The sequence below is a fragment of the Phacochoerus africanus genome, chromosome 13, assembly GCF_016906955.1.
Source record: "Phacochoerus africanus isolate WHEZ1 chromosome 13, ROS_Pafr_v1, whole genome shotgun sequence".
In the NCBI taxonomy this organism is placed as follows: Eukaryota; Metazoa; Chordata; class Mammalia; order Artiodactyla; family Suidae; genus Phacochoerus; species Phacochoerus africanus.
The window spans coordinates 64,113,169-64,137,670 of NC_062556.1; the positions used below are offsets into that span (position 1 = coordinate 64,113,169).

A 24,502-nucleotide genomic window follows, 5' to 3' on the forward strand; every position below is an offset into this window, starting at 1 on the left:
ACCCCAACCTCTTCCAAAAAATTACACTAGCCTTGAGGAAATTATGCAAAGCGAAATAAGCCAGTCATCCAAGGACAACACCAATATGACTCCACACATCTGAGGTCCCTTGAACAGGCAAATTCCCTAAGACAAAGTAAAATTCCCCAGGGAGCTGTCATTCAGAGGGCAGAGCTGGAGGGACAGATGGTGGCAATAGATGCAAAGCAATGTGAATATAGTTAACACCACTGAATTTTACGCTAAAAAAAAGCAGTCCATTCTATGTTTGACTATTTTTCCATAGTTAGAAGTTTAAAATTTGTTAATTTAGGAGTTCCCATTGTAGCACAGTGGTAACGAATCCATTTCGTTACCATGAGGATGCAGGTTCAAGCCCTGGCTTTGCTCAGTGGATTAAGGATCCAGCGTTGCCATGAGCTGTGGTATAGTTTACAGAGGTGGCTCAGATCTGGCATTGCTGCGGCTGTGGCATTGGCTGGTGGCTATAGCTCCAATTCTGGGAACCTCCATGTGCCACGGCTGCAGCCCTAAAAAAAAAAACACAAAAAACAACAAAAAAACCTTAAAAAAAGACAAAACTAATAAAATTGGTTAATTTAAAACAATCACCTTTGAAGGCCTAAAAGAAAATAATCATCAACCAAAAAACTATATCTTAGATAAAGAATGAAGGAGAAATAAACATCTGTTCACTCACAAAAAAATGTTTTCTTTTTAAAATTAAGCATGAGTCATGATGTCAGCGCAAATCCCAGGGAAAGGAGTCCAGATACTCACGCTGCCCTTTTCCTTCCCAGAGGGACCCCACGTCGCCTCTGCCCTTAGGGATGTCATGTGGTTACCACTACAGCTCTGGTCACTGTTGTGGGGCAGGTTCAATTTCTGGTCCAGGAACTCCCACATGCCATGGACAGACAACCTCCCCCACAACATCTGCCCTGCAAAAATAAAAGACTCCTTGGGGCACAGATTAAATGTACAGATTTCTAGGCCTCCTCCTTTAAAATGCCAAGGGAGGAGTTCCCATTGTGGCCCAGAGGAAACAAACTCAACTAGTATCTAGGAGGACGAGGGTTCGATCCCTGGCCTCGCTCAGTGGGTTAAGGATCCAGTGTTGCCGTGAGCTGTGGTGTAGGTCACAGACATGGCTCGGATCCCATGCTGCTGTGGCTGTGGTGTAGGCCAGCAGCTGTAGCTCTGATTCAACCCCTAGCCTGGGACCCTCCCTATGCCGCAGGGGGAGGCGCGCGGGGGGTGGGGGTGCTAAAAAGAAAAAAAAAAATACTTACATAAATAAAATGCCAAGGAAGAAGGTGTGGGGTTAGACTGAGGTTCTGGGTTTTTACTAAGCACAGAGAGGACTCGTGCCAGAACTTGGTGAGCCTCAGCCCAGCATACGCCCTGACCCTTCATCTGTTCAGTGGGGAGATGTCTGAACAGGTAGGTACTGCAGGCCACCACGCCCTGTACTGAACACAGAGTCCCAGCGGCAAGGCCCATAAATATTCTGCTATTAAAAGCAGGGAAGAGGGCGGTGACATTCAGCCAGCCTCACTCCTAGAACCATGGCCCAGTTTGCCCGAAACCTCATGGAGAAGGCACCAGCACTGGTTAATGCTGCTGTGATTTAACTCAAACCTTCAACCGGCCAAATTTAGGCACTAGGCCTAGGTGGAGCTGGTTCCTCCAACCCCTGCTGAGATCCCTATAGCTATTCCGAGTCTGAAAAAAATAGTCAATAGTGCTCAAACTGGTAGCTTCAAACAGCTCACAGTTAAGGAAGCTCTGCTGAATGGATTGGTGGCCACCGAGGTACTGATGTGGTTTTATGTCGGCGAGAGCATAAGCAAGCCTGGCATCATTGGCTATGATGTTTAAAGACCAATCTTTTACCATGTCATTGTATTTGGTTTACTATTTCAGTGTTCTTGGACCATGTGTGATCAGACTGGTATTTGAATAAAATAAGGCAGCGTGTCAAAACCAGTGTTTTCTCTATCAAACACTGTATGGAAGTTGAGGATTTTTTTTAATTATAGTTGATTTCCAATGTTGTCCAATAGGTTACAATTTCTCTTGCTTTTAAATTATGTTCTCTTTTGCTTTAACGCATTAATACAGCTTTAAATCCATGTCTTTGTTTAGTCTGCAATTGGAAAGGATATATATGAATATAGCAAGCAACCTGGAACATGTATATTTGATGGTAACACTTGATGTTGAAGGCTTTAAATGATAATTAAGCTTTAAAAAATAAAATAAAAGCAGGGAAGAAATGGCTGCTGTGACGAATGACTGAGTAACCGATAGTCCAACAGCCCTGGCTCCACCTCTGCTGTAAGCAACCACCTTACCAGGCAAGACTGAACCTTGAGAGAAGGACATTCACGAGGCGACCACCACCTACCTCTACCCTGGCTCTCAGCTGGCAAATAATCTTCCAACAATAGCAGCAAACTGAAGTCCAAAAGGCAGAGCAGCCCCACGGAGCTTCAGCAGAGGCCGGAGACTTAGTCAGCCAGCACAGCTGGCACCTTTAAGTCAGGCACCTGCCAGTAAAGACCTTCACAAGGAAGAAGATCTCAGGAGCCTCTAGGAAGGGAAGGGGCTGCTGCTGCTGCAAAGGCCTTAGCTAATGAATGGGCTGTGGAGTTCCCCTTGTGGTGCAGCGGAAGCAAATCCGACAAGGAACCATGAGGTCTCAGGTTCCATCCCCAGCCTTGCTCAGTGGGTTAAGGATCTGGTGCTGCCGTGAGCTGTGGTGTAGGCTGGTGGCCACAGCTCTGATTGGACCCCTAGCCTGGGAACCTCCATATGCCGTGGGTGCGGCCCTAAAAAGACCAAAAAAAAAAAGAGTGGGCTGCAAAGGCCAGGACAGGATGGCCCAAGGCGGGCCAGAGAGCTGTTACTGTATGGAGCAGCAGGCAGGACACAGAGACTAAAGCGGGTACAGAGAGAGACCTCGGAGTCCTGGTCCAGCCAAGAATTTGCATCCCTCGCCATCCCACCCCATCCGAGACCTTTGGTAATGGCTGTAGACATTACTGGTTGTTACAACTGGAGAGGAGCTACTGGCATCCAGGGGGTAGATGCCACAGACGCTGTTCAACAACCTACAACGCACAGGGTAGCCCTCGCCCTACTCTTCACACCCCCCCGGCATGTGTCACACAAACACACACACAAACACACACACACACACACACACAGGAACTCTCCAGCTGTAAACGTCCAGACTGCTGAGATGCACTTACTCAAGAATTTTCCTGGGAAATACTAACACCAAGGCCTAACAAGACCCACACGAAATCTGGGGCTTGGGAGTTCCCATTGTGGCTCAGCAGTAATGAATCAACTAGTATACATGAGGATTTGGGTCTGATCCCTGGCCTCGCTCAGTGAGTTAAGGATCCTGCGTTGCTGTGGCTGTGGGGTAGGCTGGCAGCTACAGCTCTGTTTTAACCCCTAGGGAACTTCCCTATGTGGTGGATGAGGCCCTAAAAAAAAAAAAGAAAGAAAGAAAGAAAGAAAGAAATGCAGGGCTTGAAAGTTGGGGTCTCATTTAAGTTAGAAAAGCTTGGGGAAAAACACCTTAGGACTTTCAAAGACCTAACCAAACAAAGCATAAAACCAAATCTACACACTACAGCACAAACTGGCACAACCTTGTAAATCAACTATACATTAATTAAAAAACAAAAACCAAGCCTACACAAGTTCAAAGTGATCAGCCAGAAACTGGGCAGAATTCAACATTCTTCAGAAGAACATCACAATGCAGACTTACAGGAGACCTTTCATAGCACCCAATAAGTACTTTTAAAGTCCTATACATGAAAAGAAATAGAAAAATGTAACCTAAAGTAAAAAAGAAAGTAGTCTTCATAATAAAAATAAACTCAAGTTGACCCAGACATCAGATTTTCAAAGTATACAGTTGTCAAAACTCAAGTGCACAATGCTGCAGGTACAGCCATGAAAAGACTCTAAAAAAAAAAAAAAAACCCTTAAGTGCACAAATGTATGCATTTATGATTACTCTTGAGTTAATTAAAAAGTAGTAAAAACAAACTGAATTTTATTTATATGAAAACAAAAGACTCAGTATTAGATAGTGTATCACAAACCCCAAAATTAAGAATTCAGTTATATTAACTTTTTTTTTAACCACACCTGCGATATGTGGAAGTTCCTGGGCCAGGAATCAAACCGAAGCCATAGCAGCGACCCAGGGCACTGCAGTGACAACATCAGATCCTTAACCCAAGGACGGAAGGGTATAGGAATTTTTTGTTGGTGGTGGTGAATTTCTGAAAGGAAACAGGTATTGGCAATTTGCTTTGAGACTCACGAGCTAGGAAAAACCTGTCACCCCGGGTCATACACAGCAGCCTCCACGAGGGTACGACGCAAACTGTCACTATGAGACCCGCAGCTCAAGTGGAGAAGGGCACGGCCATACCAGACTCCCATAAATGATAACAACAAAAAATCCCATCTGAAGATAACTATGCCACATTCAGCCCAAATCATGAACCAAAGAGGCATTCCACATAAGGCCATGAACAGAGACAACTTCTCCCCTGAGACGAGCAAACACAGGCAGCCCAGTGGATGGACTATCAATGCAGCCAGTGAGGCGGGGAGCGTGCAGGGGACGCAGTGACAAAACTGGACACTTGATCAGACTGTAGCTGTATGAGTACGTGTGGATAGATAAAGACTGGGGAAGCATCTGCAAACATGATGCCTGCATTACAGGATGATGGCGTCCGGGGATTTCCTCCCAAATTTTAGAATCATGATCAGCAAAAACTGCAATGCTTAAAAAACAGTTTCGAGACGTTCCCGTTGTGGTTCAGCGGGTTAAGAACCTGACTAGTAGCATTTCTGTTGTGGTTGAGCAGTAATGAACCTGACGAGTATCCATGAGGATATGGGTTCAATGCCTGGCCTCGCTCAGTGCGTTAAAGAGCCAGTGTTGCCAAAAGCCACAGGGTAGGTTGCAGATGCAGCTCAGATCCGGTGTTGCTATGGCAGTGGCGTGGTCTGGCGGCAGCAGCTCTGATTTGACCACCGGCCCAGGAACTTCCATATGCCATGAGTGTGGCCCTAAAAAGAGGGAGGGAGGAAGGAAGGAAGGGAAATATCCACGTATAAGAGGAAGAGGACCCACGCAGTTCAAGACTGACAGGCTCTGTGGATTCTTACCGAGGACAACTATGACTTCCTAACTAGCACCTTTCTCCCTTAGGAATTAATCCCTCAGGGCAGCTCCTTTCTACTCTTCTTTTCTCCTTCTCTCATGAATATTGCCACGCATTTAAAGGGCTAGTTATTTTGTCCAACAGTTATTTCTGCCCCATTATTGTACTAGATCAGTTCACTTACAGGAGACAAAATAAGACAATTGAATATTATTTTCTTACAAAACCCCATAACTCTCATTTGTGAGATATCAGCAAAAGTTCATGAGAACAAAATGTTTCACCAAATGGGCCAGGTCGCAAGAGTGAATGAATGAAGAAATGGCCACAAGATACTGAAACCACACCTCCCAGATCTAACCTCCTTCGGCCGTCTCCACAGGGGCCGCTTAGCACTTCATGCCCCTGTACAACAGGCCTCAGATGCATTCTCCTAAATCATGATCATTCACTACCTTGTTCAAATATTTCCAGGGGCTCCTCGCTTCTCCCAAAGAAATCAATCCAAGGGTCTTAAGCTCATCAGGGCCCTCCATCACCCAGTCCCAAATATTCCTTTCTAGATTTACCCAGGATGCTAGTGCTCTCCGAAATTGCCTCCTGCGCAAACACACACACACACGCCCCTCTCAGTCAAAATCGGGGGATCCTATCCTAAACCACTAAGCTGGTACCCTTGTGCACCACTCAGCACCCAAGCTGTTACTTCATCTAATTATATGCATTCAACCCTTCTGTGACTGAGAGTCAAGACTTAAGATGATAGGAGTGTCTGAACACTAGCTAAATGCCAGGCACTATGTTAAAGGCTTTACAAAGATTGACTCATTTAATAATCCTCACAACAACCGTAAGAGTTAGGTGCTATTACAAATAAGGAAACTTAGGCTTACAGCGGTTTATGTAAGGATATCATCTACAAAGAAGAAAACTCATACACAAGCAGTCAAACCACAGAGTCTTGGTATGTTTATGACTCTCCATCCTCCTCTATTTTATTACGAATGTCTTTCCGCTGCAGTATAGCTGTGCAGGTTTGCTCCCTGGCCCAGTGCAGTGGTTTAAGGATCTGGCATTGCCACAGCTGTGGCATAGGTCACAGACGTGGCTCAGATTCAACCCCTGCCTGGGAACTTCCACATGCCGTGGGTGCAGCCAAAAAAGGAAAAATTTTTTTTTTGGCGGGGGCGGGGGGGGTCTTTCTAGGGCTGCACCCACAGCACATGGAGGTTCCCAGGCTAGGAGTCAAATCCAACTGCAACTGCTGGCCTATGTCACAGCCACAGCCACAGCCATGCAGGAGCCGAGTCACGTCTGCAATCTACATCACAGCTCACGGCAGCATCCGATCTCCAACCCATTGAGCGAGGCCAGGGATCGAACACACACCCTCAGGGATTCTAGTCGGATTCATTTCCACTGAGCCATGACGGGAACTCCCTCACTGAAGACACGGTGCTACATGACACAAGCCAGACATAAATGACAACCACTGAAGACACGGTGTTACATGACATAAGACAGACACAAACGACAACCACTGCAGTATTCCACTTATGTGAGGCATCCAGAGCAGTCAAATTCATAGAGAGAAGTAGAATGGTGATGGCTGTGAGGGGAGGAGATTGAGGAGTTAGTGTTCAGTGGATGCAGAGGCTCAGTTTGGGAAGAAGAAAGCGTCCTGGAGATGCATAGTGGTGATGGCTGCACAACCACATGAATAATTTAAAAAATTAATTTTTAGGAGTTCCCATCATGGCACAGTGGTTAACGAATCCGACTAGGAACCATGAGGTTGTGGGTTCGGTCCCTGCCCTTGCTCAGTGGGTTAACGATCCGGCATTGCCGTGAGCTGTGGTGTAGGTTGCAGACGTGGCTCGGATCCCGCGTTGCTGTGGCTCTGGCGTAGGCTGGCAGCTACAGCTCCGATTCGACCCCTAGCCTGGGAACCTCCATATGCCGAGGGAGCGGCCCAAGAAATGGCAAAAAGACAAAAAAAAATAGTAATTTTTAAAAAACCTCAATGATCAAAAGCCAAAAGCAGAAGCCAAAGCCATGGAATGGAGGTAAATAACAAATCATTCTTACATATGAGACATCCCACAAAATCATTCAAAATTACCAACTATGACTATAAGCTTAACAGCCGTTCCATTTATAATTCCCAAGCTGATTTTTTCGCAGGACCAGGATTAGGAGGTGGGGCCTGAACATAAACCACAAATGTTCTGAGGGGCCTTTCAGAGCTTCTCTGTTGCACCAGCTCTTGCCCTAAGGAATCAGCCCACCTGTAACCTGCAAAGAAGTGTCTTACTTCTTTACCTCCCAGATTCTAGATGCAAGGCAGTGCACGAGGAAATTGGTCTTTCCCACATTTCTGGAATTTCAGGTTGCATCTATGGTTTAACACCAACAATAGCTGACATTGTAAGGGGACAATTCTCTTAGGCTAATCAAACCCGCAAATTAATGGCTTTGGGAGATGTTTACATTGATCTAAACAAACATGCCAGGTCAGATCGGATTTCCCACAGGCAACACTACCAGGTGTTCACGAGAAGAGGAAGAAAAAGAGGTGGACAATGGCTCACCTGTGCAGTAGGGAGCGAGCTTCGTTTGACTGAACCGTAACCTTGCATCTAACTTGAGGTTTTCACAATGCAGTTCTGGGGAAATGTCCTATTCAAACGTTATATTTACTTTTTCCAAAATGCCATCGATGTCTCAGGAGAAGTACACACTTTGGTACCGAGTGACACTTACCTTCCGATAAATCATGTGGCACATGGCGACTCTTAATCTCATGCCCGCACACTGAACGTGATAGAAGTATAAGTGGTGCAGGATGGCCAAAAGCAGCACACAGGTGCTCAGCCCGCCGGCGTAGCCATAGGTTTCGTACAAAGCCACAGAATCGGTAGGATCGTAGTTTTCAAAATAAGCAATAATTTTCCCCAAAAATATGGGCTGAACTACTTTGGTGCTTTCCTAGAAGTAAAGGAAAAAAGCGTTACTAGAAACATGAGCTATGCCAGTTCTTCAAACACAAGCTTCCCTTTTATTATTAGCATAATAAAAAGGCACTTTGATAAAAATGCTCTTACATTCACGGCTAATCTAAAAGAAAAATACGCAGATTTCTTCTCTTCTTCACTATCTTCTATAAGAAAAAGAAACGACAGCTTTAAGCATAAGCCCAAGTTTTACAAAGACGATAAAGCCTTAGCACGTTGTACTTAATAATAGAACCAGGGCTTTCACACTTGACAAAATACCGAGTGAATCTTGGCCTAAGACGAATAAGGAAATAGGCAGCACAAGAAAGGTGAGAAATTTGCTTCCATATGAAGGAGCCCTACTGGCAGCCTGTCCCCGTCCCCTGTGCTCTGAAGGCCCCAGCCCGACAGGAAGTCCAGGTGGCTCATGCACAGGAGACACACTCTTGCCATTGCCTCCTGCTTTAAGAGCCTTTATGAACTGAGACTTTGGCACAAACACTGATCCAGTCTTTCCCAACCCGAAGTTCACGTGTGAGTAAATCGAGAACAGAGCCTAGATTCTGTTGGAAAATCACAAAGAAACCAGGCTTGGAAGGACCCCAGGCTCACAGCCCGGGAGAGCGGATGGGTGGGGGGGGGGAGCATTATGTTAATATGTCTCTAAGCTCCAGAAGCTGGGAAGTTCCTTTCAGTCAAAAATTGAACATGGGGAATTCCAGTCATGGCTCAGTGGTTAAGAAACCGACTAAGGGAGTTCCCGTCATGGCGCAGTGGTTAACGAATCCGACTAGGAACCATGAGGTTGCGGGTTTGGTCCCTGCCCTTGCTCAGTGGGTTAACGATCCGGCGTTGCCGTGAGCTGTGGTGTAGGTTGCAGACGCGGCTCGGATCCAGCGTTGCTGTGGCTCTGGCGTAGGCCGGTGGCTACAGCTCCGATTGGACCCCTAGCCTGGGAACCTCCATATGCCGCGGGAGCGGCCCAAGAAATAGCAACAACAACAACAAAAAAAGACAAAAGACAAAAAAAAAAAAAAGAAACCGACGAGGGTCCATGAGGATGCAGGTTCAATCCCTGGCCTCACTAAGTGGGTTAAGGATCCGGCACTGCTGTGAGCTGTGGTGTAGGTTGCAGATGCAGCTCGGATCTGGCGTTGCTGCGTCTGTGGTGTAGGCCAGCAGGTGTAGGTCGGATTCAACCCCTATCCTGGGGACTTCCACATGCCGCAAGTGCAGCCCTAAAAAGCCAAAAAAAAAAAAAAAATTGAACGTGGCAGGAGTTCCACTATGCTGCATTGTGTTATGGATTTGAATCACTGCGGCAGCTTGGGTCTCTGCTGTGGCGTGAGTTCAATTCCTGTCCAGGGAACTTGTGCGTGCCATAAACTCAGCAAAACAAACAAAAAAAATTAAACATGGCAGAAGCCAAGCTAAAAATATGTTGTCTTCCATGGTTCTGCATCCAACATACACTGCAGACGCTGGTTTAGAAGAAACAGGACCAGTCATCAATGCGAAGGCAAAAATTAAATTCCTAAAGCGATGATTTGGGAGGCACTGAGGCTACCTCCTGAGTAAGACTCAGGGAAAGTAATTTTTTTTCCCAAAAACTAAAGGCCACTCTGCCAAACATCCACTCTACCCACAGCCTACTTCCTCCCTCTAGTCACCCCCTGTGAGGTCCCTTCTCCCCCAACAACGAAAAGCAGACACTCAACACAAATCAAAGTTACCAAAAGTAAACACCTAGGCCCTCGACATCATTTCCTGCACAGATTTCTCAAGACAAAATGTCAAAGTTTGGAAATCTGTCAGGAACTCAAACTTTGAAACAAGCGTTTCCTTTTCAGCAGTCCCTCCTTGCTAACCCAGACACGGCGACACCTGATGGGCTTGCTTTTGATGGTTCTCTTCTGTGTGTCTGAGTTGAGGAACCCACACCTAAGAGGAAGGGAGAAGAATTCAAACAAGAGGAAGGGAGAAGAATTCAAACTACAAACATGAAACAAAACAAAACAAAACATGCATTTTCTGCTTAACCCGATACTGCCTGATCAGGATATTGACAGAGAGCTGTTCCCTGTCCCTCAAATGGCTCTGACATTCACCCCAACAGTCCTGTCCTGCTTACACACAGGCACAGGCTGCAACAGCCAGCGCGTTTCACCTTCATGCAATCATGGAAGTTTTCACCTACTAAAGACAAGTTGAAGAATTGATTAAGACGATCAGATCTGAGTAAAAGCATGAACAGAAAGGCTGTTACACTTCCAGGAGGCATAATCCTTCATCCCAAAAGGCATTAAGAGCTCACGGAAGAGCCCCTCACACCACATACTGTAAAGCAGACTGTTTTATGTTTTTATTTTTTATTTTTTTGTCTTTTTTGCCATTTCTTGGGCTGCTCCTGAGGCATATGGAGGTTCCCAGGCTAGGGGTCGAATCGGAGCTGTAGCCACCAGCCTACGCCAGAGCCACAGCAACGCGGGATCCGAGCCGCGTCTGCGACCTACACCACAGCTCACGGCAACGCCGGATCAACCCAGGGATCGAACCCACAGGGATCGAACCCACAACCTCATGGTTCCTAGCAGGATTGGTTAACCACTGAGCCACGATGGGAACTCCAAAAGCAGACTGTTTTAATACAGTTGATGCAGATGGAAATCTGGAGGTTACACAGGAAAGGACAGTTAAACTGTACACATGGACAGCCATGGCCCAGGTACGGCCACAGGCAGTCCAGTGCTGCAGCCTGCAAACCTGGCACTCTCCACCAGAAGCCATCAAAAACTTTCATAAAATTAAGATTATCTTTGGGAATCACTGTTGCCTGTCATCTGACTCTCCCTTTCTGCCTAACATCAGAATAACTAACACATTCTGCAGTAAAGACAGACTGTATTTAATAACCCAGAGCAACAACCTCATGAAGGAGTCAAGCCACTTTCTTGCCCAGAGCCTCAACTCCTCTGTGTGTTCTTGATCCTAACCTGAACTAGGAACAAATAGAACAACTGAGAAAATATTCATTCCGAAACTTCAAACCAACCGAATCAACACTTTCTGGATAAGCAGGAACAAAGGCAAAAATTGCTCACATTAACCCTTCATCTTTGACACAACCTACAACCCAGTGAAGACTCTTCCCACAAACCCACTAAGGCTACAGTTCTTATTCCTTTACAATAATTCTTTACAAATGTGAAACTGTAAGTGATTTTTTGTTTTTTGTTGTTGTTGTTGTTGTTTTTGTGGGTTATTTGTGTGTAAGTGATTTTTAAAAGAACTCAGTATAGGATTTCCCTCCATGGCTCAGTGGTTAACAAATCCGACTAGGAACCATGAGGTTGTGGGTTCGATCCCTGGCCTTGCTCAGTGAGTACTAAAAACTTACATATGCTACCAAAAAAAGGGACATAAAATTGAAACTGGAGTTCCCTTCGTGGTGTATTGAAAACGAATCCAACTAGTATGCATGAGGATTCGGGTTCCATCCCTGGCCTTGCTCAGTGGGTCGGGGATCCGGCATTGCCGTGAGCTGTGGGGTAGGTCGCAGAAGCAGCTCAGATTGTGTGTTGCTGTGGCTGTGGCATAGGCCTACGGCTACAGCTCCAATTCAACCCCTAGCCTGGGAACCTCCATAGGCTGCAGGTGTAGCCCTAAAAACATTTAAAAAAAAAAAAAAGGATTGGAGTTCCCGTCGTGGCACAGTGGTTAATGAATCTGACTAGGAACCATGAAGTTGCGGGTTGATCCCCACCCTTGCTCAGTGGGTTAAGGATCCAGCGTTGCCATGAGCTGTGGTGTAGGTTGCAGACGTAGCTCGGATCCTGTGTTGCTGTGGCTGTGGTGTAGGCTGGCAGCTACAGCTCCGATTCAACCCCTAACCTGGGAACCTCCATATGCCGGGGGAGTGGCCCAAGAAATAGCAAAAAGACCAAAAAAAAAAAAAAGGATTGAAACTATGAAGTGAAAAAAAAAAACACACAATGTAAAAGTTGAGAATTCTGTTTTATGCAAAAACTGAGCACTAATGCCTGGATGCAGCCTCTCAAGTAGCTCAGAGACAGCTCCAAAGAGGCATGGGAGGAACCAGAATACACAAGAGTTTTTCCAACAAAGATCATGTAGCCAGAGTATCAAAAGACTACTGTTACTTAAAGAAAACCAGATAGCTCAAGGAATTTAACGCTTTTCTTTTTTTCTTTTTTTTTTTAAGGACCACGCCCGCAGCATATGAAAGTTCCCTGGCTAGGGGTCCAATCGCAGCTGTAGCTGCTGGCCTACACCCCAGTCACAGCAACACCAGATCCAAGCCAAGTCTGTGACCTACACCACAGCTCACGGCAACACCGGGTCCTTAACCCACTGAGTGAGGCCAGGGATCGAATCCACATCCGTATGCTCATGGATCCTAGTGGAATTCGTTAACTGCTGAGCCACAAAGGGGACTCCCTTAGCGCTTTTCTACGTATGGGAAGATGCAGGTGTCTGGGCTCACTGAAATCATTCTTTGATCTGCACCTCAGCTCTCTGGGGCCGGCATCCTGTGCTTCCCCATCTGAGTCTCCTCCCAGTGCTCTCTCAGGGGGTGGCTGCGGCTGCTGACTGATAGCTGGATGGCAGGCATCCTGCTTCTCCCTGGATTTCTCTCATGGTTCACCACTGGGATGGCTGTAACCAAGTTGATGGCTGCAACATCCTCCGTTTCCTGATAAGGCAGGCAACATTTCTTCATTGACAAAGAGCATCCCCCCCCCATTATGACGCAAGGTCATCACTGTGGACACCGCTCACATCTAATGGCTAATGCTATGCGCTCAGGAACCAGCAGGTGTACACAACAGGTCTGCTCTGCAGAGCCCCTGACCCCTTGGCTCAGTGCTCCCTCAGCCCTCCCTTGCTGTGTGGTCCTCTGATTCCTCTCTGCCCACAATATCTTTGTGACCAAAAGCCACGCCCCCACCCCATGGGTTGAGGGGAAGTAAGGGTTGGGAAATAAATGCTAAGGCCCAGCACGGCTGGGAACCAGCCCTTTGCCACAGCACAAGGCGCGTGTGGAAATGACACATTCTGCCAGTTATTATTCTAACAATGCAAAGTTAGAAGCATCATAAGCCAGTTACCATGCTCCCCTAGGGAATCCAAGAAAGTGCCTAGTTTTATACTGTAAATCACCGGAACAGAGCAGCAGCAAACAAGCACCCTCCTGAGAGAAAAGCCCAGCTCCCAGCTCACTTCACAGCTGACCAGGGACTGCCTGGTCCCACCCAGCTGTGACTCTAAAGCCTCGAGCCTGGGGAACACCCGGCATGTGGGAAAGCGGATTCAGCAAACAAAAGAACTGTCTACACCCCAGTGACTAGGCCTGTGATTCTCAATCTCATTGAGCAAAAGACACTTCCAAATTCACAGACAAACCAGCTCTCCTCAAGGAACCAAGAGCATGTACTAAGTAACAACATACCCAGGCCGTGCCCAGATCATCAACGTCCTAACACAGTCACCATCCAAGAGCTGCTGCCTTCCCTCGGCTCCAACTCAAGGAGCCAGTCTGAGAAGGGGTTTTAAGAGAGTGGATTGCGGAGTTCCTGTCATGGCTCAGTGGTTAACGAATCCGACTAGGAACCATGAGGTTGCGGGTTCCATCCCTGGCCTTACTCAGTGGGTTGAGGATCTGGCATTGCTGTGGGCTATGGCGTAGGTAGCAGACGTGGCTCGGATCCTGTGTTGCTGTGGCTGTGGTGTAGGCCAGAGGCTGAAGCTCTGATTAGACCCCTAGGCTGGGAACCTCCATATGCCACGGGAGCGGCCCTAGAAAATGGCAAAAAGACCAAAAAAAAAAAAAAAAAAATCCTGACATACTATATAAAATGGCCTTTCCTTTCAGTGCCATCCTCCCATGACACTGTGTTTTAATCAGGTAAAGAAAAACAGCAAACCCCAGGAGGTCCAGACCCTTAAGCATCGGTCCATTCTAAAGATAAACACAACCACTGAGCTCCATCAGGTTTCTGAGATAAGGCTTATCTCAGACCTTCAACTACTGGCCTCTCTCCCCACCGCCCCGTCCATCTCAGGACTGATCCACATTCACTGAAAAGCAAAGCACTGCATGCAAAAGCTTTACCTCAAGAAACGTAAAAATTCCCAAAACTAAATAGGGTTTCCAGTAACACTTGATGATGGCTTTTATTAAAGAAGGCTCCCGTGCGTCTTTCTCAGCTCTCGAAACTTCTTGATCCCAGTACCTGCGAGGAGACACAAAGCACAGTAAAGGACAGCCTGCCCGCCACAGGGAGCACAGGGGAGGGGCAGCGTGGAGACAAGCCTCTACTGCAGGGCCCTCTGTGACTGTCCCCAAGGGGCTGGCTAAAGGCTTGCAGGCTCCTGAAGGCAGAGCGATGCAGACCCTGAAGCACCAGAACAACAGGCTTTGAGGGATAGAGGCCCAGTCTCAGGAAACACGTGCCTGCCAAGCTCCAATGGGACTCACAGCACAGGAGCAGCCCAGGAGGGCAGCCGAGCTCCTCCAGGGACACCCCCTCGGGGACAGAGCCCGGCATCCAGGGCCTTGGCTGAGGGCCCCTCCTCTTCCACAAGCGCCCAGGACACACGGGGTCCCCAGCCTCCAGAGTCGGCTCAGCCCGGGCTCCGCCTGAGGGGCAGGGGCGAGCGTGCAGGGTCCGGGGAAGGGGGCTCCAGGAGAGCCCACTCCCACCATGAGCCACACGGAGACCTGCTCCCGCTTCCTCCCCTGCGCCTCGCGGCCTGCTGCTCACCCTCGCAGCTCTTCTCCAAGGCGTGCGGAGCGATCTTCTGGAAGCACCGAGTACATGTCATCTTCCTCTAACCTCCGCTTGTAGCCAACTCGAAACAGGGGGTTTAGCCAGCTGTTAAAATGGAGAGAAAAGGAGAAAGACATGCATCCAAACCAGGCATCTCTGTCTAATTAGAATCCTACATTCGTGGGCATTGTTTTAAAAAAAAGATCTATAAGTTCCTGCTGTGGCATAATAGGTTCAAGATCCAGTACTTTCTCTACAAAGGTGAGGGTTTGATCCCTGGCCTGGTGCAGTGGGTTAAGGATCCAGTGTTGCTACATGTGTGGTGTAGGTTGTAGCTGTGGCTCTGACTAGATCGCTGGCCTGGGAACTTTCATATGCTACAGGTAGAGACAAAAAAAAAGTCTACATTTTCAATACATAGCTAGCTACATGGTAGGAAAATTAGATATGCGCCTATACACACACACACACACAAACACACACACTCTCTTTCTCACGCACGCATTCTCTCTCTCTAGCTCTATAGGCTGAGAGGCCCCAAAAGAAAGGGAATTCCAGAGTTCCCTTCGTAGCTCAGCAGTTAAAAAATCCAACTAGGATCCATTAGGATGCAGTTCGATCCCTGGCCTCTATCAGTGGATAGAGGCTTAAGGATCAAGCATTGCCATGAGCTGTGGTGTAGGCTGGCAGCTGTAGCTCTAATTTGACCCCTAGCCTGGGAACTTCCAGCCCTAAAAAGCAAAAAGGGGGAGAAAAAAAGCAATTCCACACCCCAGATCTTGGGGGTTTTGTTTTTTTTGGCTTTTTGTCTTTTTTGTTGTTGTTGTTGTTGTTGCTATTTCTTGGGCCGCTCCCGAGGCATATGGAGGTTCCCAGGCTAGGGGTCGAATCGGAGCTGTAGCCACCGGCCTACGCCAGAGCCACAGCAACGCGGGATCCGAGCCGCGTCTGCAACCTATACCACAGCTCAGGGCAACGCCGGACCCTTAACCCACTGAGCAAGGGCAGGGACCAAACCCGCAACCTCATGGTTTCTAGTCGGATTCATTAACCACTGCGCCACGACGGGAACTCCGGTTTTGTTTTTTTAACACATATAGTTACAATTTTCCTTCCTTGTGATGAGAATTTTTAAGATGTACTCTCTTTTTTATATATATACAATGTTCTCTATTTTTTCCCATTATAACTGGTTTACAGTGTGCTATCAATTTTCTACTGTACAGTATGGTGACCCAGTTACACATACATGTATACATTCTTTTTTCTCACATTATCATGCTCCATCATAAGTGACTATACAAATTCCCAGGGCTACACAGCTGGATCTCATTGCCTATCCATTCCAAAGGCAACAGTCTTCATCTATTAACACCCAGCTCTCAATCCATCCCACTCCCTCCCCCTCTTCCTTGGCAACCACAAGTCTATTCTCCATGTCCATGACTTTCTTTTCTGCGGGAAGGTTTATTTGTGCCATATATTAGATTCCAGATATAAGTGATACCATATGGTATTTGTCTTTCTCTTTCTGACTTACTTCATTCAGTATGAGTCTCTAGTTCCACCCACGTTGCTGCAAATGGCATTATTTTGTTCTTTTTATGGCTGAGTAGTATTCCAGATGTACTCTCTTTGAGTTCCCATCATGGCTCAGCAGTTAGTATCCACAAGGACGCAGGTTTGATCCCTGGCCCTGCCCAGTGGGTTAAGGATCCAGTGTTGCCATGAGCTGGGCTGTAGATCACAGACTCAGGTCAGACCCTGAGTTGCTGTGGCTGCACTGGAGGCAGCTACAGCTCCTATTGGACCTCTAGCCTGGTAACTTCCATATGCCACAGGTACAGAACTAAAAAGACCAAAAAAAAAAGATGTACTCTCTTAGCGGCTTTTAAATGTGCAATATAGCATGATTAACCATAGTCACCACGCTGGACACCACATCCCATGACTTACTGATTTTATACTTGGCACTCTTCACCCACTTCTTGGTTTTTCAATATCCTTCCTAAGAAAAACCAGAGCTCCTTGAAGAAATGGCTGGTTCTAGGCTTGGGCAGTCTGGTAAGCACCTGATGATTAGCTTTCTGATTGTAATGTAAGTGCCTGACATTAGGCTTTGGAGGCAAGCACTTCAGAGACATCTATCGCCCTTAAGAGTTCCCGTCGTGGTGCAGCGGAAATGAACCTGACTAGGAACCATGAGGTTGCAGGTTCGAACCCTGGCCTCCCTCAGTGGGTTAAGGATCTGGCGTTGCTGTAAGCTGTGGTGTAGTTTGCAGACGTGGCTCAGATCCGGCATTGCTCTGGCTGTGGTGTAGGCCAGAAGCTGTAGCTCCGATTAGACCCCTAGCCTGGGAACCTCCATATGCTGTGGTTGCAGCCCTGAAAAGACAAAAAAAAAAAAAAAAAAAAGACATCCATCTCCCATGACCACATACCAGTCATGCAGTAAGATAAAGAGCCAGGCCACCTCACCCATGAAGTCCCCATTTCTAGAAAGCTCTGGGTGACCAGATAACAGACCATCTGACCGCTTGCTTCATGCGCCTTAATTCCTGCTCTTACACTTTAACTTCACCAATAGAGAGCAACCCTAGAAATGCTAGGCATCCAGCCCTTGACCCCAAAAGGGCAGGACCCCAAGCCCAGGCTTGCTTGCACGTCCTCTTTCTCTCTACCCAGGACCTCACTGTGTGGCCCCACGTGTGCCTTGAATCCTGTAGGACATGTGAGTGATAAACCTTGTCATTTCAAAGTTCCCTGATGGTTGTTGCTGAGATGCGTCTCACAATCATAAGAACCACAAGGGCCAGCACAGTCATAACACTGGCTCCAAAAGGGCCATGGCTATGGGGGCTGCCAGAATCAGTACAGGCCCAGGTGAGCAGCGCCCCAGGCATGCCCAGCCACAGCATCGCTATCAACAGACCAAGACCCACAGGCAGAGAAAGAGAAGGTCCATGATGGGCCTGGGACCTCTTGCACCATCAAGTGAGGAAGCGCTCAGGAATCGTGAGGATGTGTAGAAAGACAGAGAAACCAGCTTGAATGGCTCTCACTACACAAACCTGGGATACTGTCAGCATCATGACAAATACGTGGCAATGAATGACAACCCATTAAATAATGAAAGACTCCAGGAGTCCTTACTGCTATGTTAACAGGAGAGAAAGGAAATCTCTTGCAAAAGAATGCAAACATAAAAGGAATCCTGGAGTCAGAAGATTATCAATGGAAGTTAAAATTAGTGAGAATGATATTGACTATCTCAAATTATCTCTCTGCAAATTACTTCTTAAATATAAAAGGAAAAATCAGTAACTGTACAGGTGATACCCCCAAAAAAACTCTATTCAAATCCATTATGCATTATGTAAATAATAATGATTAATATGCAGAGTGAGCCCAAAGATTCACACCATTTTTCTGATTTTGCCAAGATAAGGAAATTTCCAAAGCCAAACAGTAACAGACCATGAAAGCAGAGACCACATTTCTCTTATTTATTGCTTTATTCCTGGGACATTATGAATACAGAGATGCTCAAGTATTCTCTCTTGAATAAATAAATGTCTATGAATTATTAAAGAAGCATTAAGAGACTGAGCTCAAGATTTTGCAAACCCTATACCTTGGCACCTCTAAAGAACCCCAATCCAGGAGTCAGAAGACTAGACTCTGGTGCCAGCAGTGGTGCTAGGGACCCAGAGCCTCAGCTGTGCCCTCTCCCCTCCTCCACTCCAGTACAACATCTCCATAACTTTTAGCATCTCTATGTCTCAATTTCCTGCCCAAGCAAAAGTAAAACTCTTCTAGCTTTACTAGTAAATAGGTTCGAAACATACTGGCCCATTTATCCTACAGTAACTGTCCCCAACCTTATCACCACGCATCTTCCCAACACTTTTTCCCACACTACAACCATTCCGCATGGATAACAGTCCTAATTCCTTAATTCACACATTTACACATAATTCAGTAACACTGGATATAAAATAAGGAATCACGAGTAAAATATTACTCATGCTGGCCAACTCCCAAGGTTCTGAAGGGATTAAATCAGTGCTGGTTGTAACTAACAAGGAAGGGACCTCGCCACCAGCAGGTGACACCCTACCTACTTAGCACAGCGCGCACGGCCACCACTAGGTACAGGACTCAATCCTGACCAAGACCCCTCTGAGCCTCTGAGTGCCTAGTGGGACTCGCTCCCGAACAGGGGACCTTTGGAGCCTGATCCAATCAAACGCTTTCTCCCAAACTGTGAGGCTCCATCCCCCAGGAGGCATGACAGAGCGAGCTCTGGCTTCCAGGCTCCAGGGGTCCCCCCTGAGAGTAAGGAGCAAGAGTGCCTAACCCAGCAAGCCTCCCACGCCACTCGCTAGGATTCCTGAAACCACAAACCATAGGAAAGGAACTACCTTACCTGAATCAACGAACTCTTCCAGACGCTGAATTCAACGCATGTGAACATGCAATTCACATTTTCTTAGTTAAGACACCTAACTCAAGGCGAAAGAACTCAGCATTTAGTGAGTTACCCTGATGTTTTCACAGGCTGCTCAAGGTTTACCAGTCCGTGGGAAATAAACATCTGCGCATTTAGACTAACTTAGGAGATAAGTCGTCTCAAGGGGCTCTCAAAGCTGTGCCCCGGTACCAGCTTCACCTGTGCGAGGGCCTGCCCATCTGCAGTGGCCCCCACCTGCTTGTCCAGTCCCATATCCCTCGTTCCAACAGGAACCCTTTCTCGTAGCCAGGCTAGTTGCCATCTTATCCCCTCAACACACTCGCCGACACTCCTACCCCTACTCCCCAGCCCCAGCCCTGGTCTTGAAGTTTTTTTTCAAATAGACCTTACCTTCTTTTTTGGCCATCCCTGCAGAATGAGGAAGTTCCCAGGCCAGGGATCAGACCTGAGCTACATCAGCGACAAATGCTCAACCACTAAGCCCTAAGTCACCTAGGAACTCCGAATAAAGAAAGTGAAGTGCTGTTTTAGGTTCACAGCAACTCTGAGCAAAAAGTACAGACACCTACTGCCCCCCACATACACACAACCTCCCTCCTGACCAAACTCCATCAACAGAGATGGTAACTGATGCTATGACTGATGAACTAACACTGAAACATCCGTCATCACCCAAAGTTCAGTTTACATTTAGTTCGCTCTTGGTGTACAATCCATGGGCTTTGACAAAGGCATGAGGGCATATATCTACATTATTATACCTCACAGAGTAATGTCACTGCCCTAAAAATCTCCGTGCTCTCCTTGTTTATCCTTCCCTCCCTCCAACCCCTGTCAACCACTGATCTTTTTACCGTCTCCAGAGTTTGGATAAATGCCAAAAAGAGGAAAGGCCGAATCATATAATAAGCGTATGTTCAGTTTTGGAAGAAACTGCCAAAGCAGCTGCCCCATTTTGCATTCCCATCAGCAATGAGTGAGTGTACCAACCGCCCCCTTTTTAAAAGCCGGTTTAACTGATGACACGTATTCAAGTGCCAGCTCCTTCACGGAGCCCTCTCGGAACTCTCCCGCACACCTCGCTTCCTTGGTTCCATGGGTAATTTCTATGGCACTTCTCAGATGTCCTTTGTACCTATCATCTCATCCCTAAAGTCACTCAGTGGAGGCCCACACACAAGATCATGATGACAAACTTTTTTGATGTGGTACATATCATTATGTGGTTTGTTTTTTTTGTTTTTTTTCTCTTTTTGCCATTTCTTGGGCTGTTCCTACAGCATATGGAGGTTCCCAGGCTAGGGGGTCGAATTGCAGCTATAGCCGCCAGCCTACACCACAGCCACAGCAATGCGGGATCCGAGCCGTGTCTGTGACCTACACCACAGCTCACAGCGACGCTGGATCCTTAACCCACTGAGCAAGGCCAGGGATGGAACTTGCAATCTCATGGTTCTTAGATTCGCTAACCACTGTGCCACGACGGAAACTCCCATATCATTATGTTTTTAAATAAAACTACAAGAAATAAGGGCATTTCCCATAAAAATCCACATTCTGAAACGCTCTTGAACACTCAGAAGGTCTGCTCACACTGTGTACACCTTTCCCAAGTTTTCTATCCTATTTGGATATTTTCTATCCTGACCCCTACTTTGTTACCACAGAAATGTCACTCATGGTATATCTGTAATGACAGGAGAATTATTCACGGTAGCTAAAAGGTGGAGGCTACTCAAGTGTCCAATGAGCGGATAAAGTGTGGTAGACACGTACACAGAATATGGTTTACCCGTACAAAAAGGAAATTCTGGGAGTTCTCGTTGTGGCTCAGCAGGTTAAGAACCTGACTCGTACCCATGAGGATGCAGGTTCCATCTCTGGCCTTGCTCAGTGGATTAAGGATCCGGCATTGCCACAAGTTGTCGCAGATACAGCTTGGATCCAGCGTGGCCGGGGCTGTGGCGTAGGCCAGCAGCTGCAGCCATTAAAAAAAAAAAAGGAAATTCTGACACATGCTATAACACAGATGAACCTTGAGGTCATTATGACTCAACTTACATGAAGTCCAAAAGGAATCAAAATCACAGGCAGAAAGTAGAACAGTGATGGCCAGGGGGTGGGGGAGGGTTGTAGTGATGGTACAGAGTTTCTGGTTTATAGAGGAAAAGAGTTCTGTGCATGTGATGATCGTTGCGTAAGACTGTAATGTAATTAACACCACTCAACTGTATCCTTAAAAATATTTAGGATGGTTAAATACTGTGTAACTACTTTACCACATTTTAAAAACTTTTTTTAAAAAAAGAAACACCAAATCCACTAAAATTGATTTCCTCACCCACTGATGGGGTGTGACCTTATGTCTGCACAACACGGGTGTGGACGGTTGCCCACTGTGCAGACACTGCCCTTAGCAGCGCCATCTCGGAGACAGAGCGGGGCTCACGCGAGGGCAGGAGCACCTCTCCAACGTTTTACACCCTGTGACCAGTGTGGTTCCCGGGACACAGTAGGCTCATGAACATGGGGCCCTATGGACAGGACCCAGTCTGCAGTGACGCCTGGAATGATGCCTCCCTGGGGAGGCTCCCTTCTTCCATAGCTCACACTCAGCTGCCACTCCTGGGTCACTTGTTTCCCATAAAGAGGGAAGGAAGTGACATGTAAAACGATCAAAGCAATACAAGAAGTTTCCTATGCTGGAAAGGCCAGGTGCCCCGAGGGACAGTGAGCCTGACTGAGGGCCCCACACTCCCAGGAGGGTTGACAGGTGCCCGAGGGGTACACAAACCACCAAACATTGGCACGTCTTCCCGGAAGTCTTAGTAAACTGTGCAAGGGTAAAGAAAAGGTGAAAAAAAGCCACTGAATAAATGGAAAAATTGGCAAAGACATGCCACACTTGCAGGGAGCTACTTCTGCTACCACGTCTACACTTCCTAGGGTTCTCCTTCAGCCCCTCCTCTCCCTTTTGGGGTCTTGAGGAACAGAGCAGAAAAAGCTATACTCTCCCAACATCAGGTGCGTACAACTTCCCAACAATGGAGCCCCAAGAAGGGCTGGTTTGTTACCAATCCCCTTCCAACCTTCAGCCCCAAGCTACCCAGGCGGTGCCTGGACCGGGCCACCCATTGCAGGCACATCCCCCCTCCTCTGTAAGGCCCCTTCACCTCCACCAGCACCAGGTCACCAGCCTCCCTAGTGAGCCCCCACCCCACCCTCCCATCAAATTCCCTGGACGTCCCCCTGTGACCAGCAACTGCCCTCTGCCCTCAGCTCCCTGCTCTCGGCAGAGGCTTTGGGTGGCCCCTTGGGACATGACTTTTCTGCAGCCTCCGCATGGCCCCCCAGGTTCTAATTCAAATCGTGATGTCAGATGCAAGATCACAGCCACCCCTCCATGGGCGCCATGGAGTTCTGAAAGCCCATCCTCATTTGTCCAACAGAAGAGACAGCGAGGTCTTCATCCCGAAGAGATGAGAACAAGAAGCGAGCAGCTGGGTGCCTTTGTGTTGGGTGTGGAAGTCACCTGTAGTGACGAGGGCAGCAAGGTAAGGGGAACCCTGACCGGTAGCTGAAGCTGCAGAAGAATGATGGGCAGTCAGAGAGAATTTTCTGGATGCTACAGAGAGCAGCTGGGTGCCACGGCCTCCACAGGTGTCAGAGGTGTTTACAGGTAAGTGGGGATGGGGCCAGGAAACAGAACTGGGGCTCCGTTATCGGGAAGCTGTACCCACTTGATACTGAGGAAGGAGAGCTGTGAAGCCACTGCTTTTTCAGCTCTGCTCCCCCAAGGCCCCCCTGAGGGAGAGGGGCTGCAGGAGACCCCTAGGAAGTGTAGAAGGGTTAGCCAATGCAGCTCCCTGCACCCTCGACCACCAGGCTGCTCCCCCAAACTCCAGACTCCTTTCCAAGCTCCTCCTTGTCTCCTCTGCGATGTCTCACAGGCTTGTGCACTTTAATGTCCCAAATTCCTGACTTCTCACCAAAACTGCTCTTCCCCGGCTCCGTGAACATCAACCACACAGAGCCCACTGCTCGAACCAGAAACCTGCTGGTCACCTTTGATGCCTCCCTTCCCTCACCTCCCAGGCAACCTGTCCACGAGCCCCACAGCTGCCACCTCCAACCCACAGCCTGAGCCCAACCATTGCTTGGCATCTTTGCTTTCTCCACCAAGGCCCAAGCGGCCATGGATTCTCAGAGCTGTCAAAGTCTGCAAACTGTCCTGCTTGCTTCCACCTTTGGTTTCCCTACGACCTTTCTACAGAGAAGACAGAACGATGTCTTAAAAGTACAAGACCGTGCTGTCCTGCTGCACTAGAATTACACCTACACTCTTGATGGGGTGTCATGCATGGCAGGTCCCCCCAGCTCGCCATCCCAACTCCTGCTCCATCCCCTGTTCCAGCCACAAGGAACTGCTGTGGTTCCACCCACCACACTCCCTACTGCTGTTCCCTTTGCTGCGAACCAATCCTCTTGCTCATTTTCCCCCAAGACTGCACCTCTTCTCTTCCAGGTCTCAGGCTAATCATCGCCTCCACAGAAAGGCCTGAACGGCCTGGTTTAAAAAAACTAATCCAGAGTTCCCATGAACCCTACTGGTATCTATGAGGCCGCAGGTTTGATCCCTGGTCTCACTCAGTGGGTTAACCTGTTGCCATGAGCTGTGCTGCGGGTCACAGACTCGGCTGGAATCTGGCATTACTGTGGCTGTGATGTAGGTCAGCAGCTGCAGCTCAGATTCGACCCCTAGCCTGGGAACTTCCATATGCCACAGGTGCAGCTCTTAACAAAGACAACAAAAAAGTAAAAAGTAAAAAAGCAAATCCGAGCAGAAATTGACACAATACTACCAACTATACCCTAATTTTTTTTTTTTTTCAAAAAAAAGCAAATCCAGATTCTCTATTTCCTTCTTCCAACTTCTTTACCCATTGACCACAATCTATTTGTTGAGAGAAAAAAATAATCCACTTATTTATTTTGTCCCTGGCCTCTCTGGAACAGGAGTTACATGAGGGC

The 24,502-nt window shown here is 47.6% G+C and overlaps 1 protein-coding gene and 1 pseudogene across 1 annotated transcript in view; one reads left to right on the forward strand and one right to left on the reverse strand.

Annotated features, from left to right (window-relative positions):
• ABCC4 (ATP binding cassette subfamily C member 4) overlaps positions 1–24,502 on the reverse strand; it is a 219,713-nt gene that overhangs the window by 161,159 nt on the left and 34,052 nt on the right. The window contains exons 2-4 of the mRNA XM_047756442.1: positions 14,992–15,102; positions 14,340–14,460; positions 7,974–8,198 (exon numbers count right to left, since the gene is read on the reverse strand). Coding sequence (XP_047612398.1) covers positions 7,974–8,198; positions 14,340–14,460; positions 14,992–15,102 — 457 coding nt within the window. The remainder of the gene's footprint in view (positions 1–7,973; positions 8,199–14,339; positions 14,461–14,991; positions 15,103–24,502) is intronic.
• On the forward strand, positions 1,569–1,881 carry LOC125113624 (ATP synthase subunit g, mitochondrial-like; annotated as a pseudogene).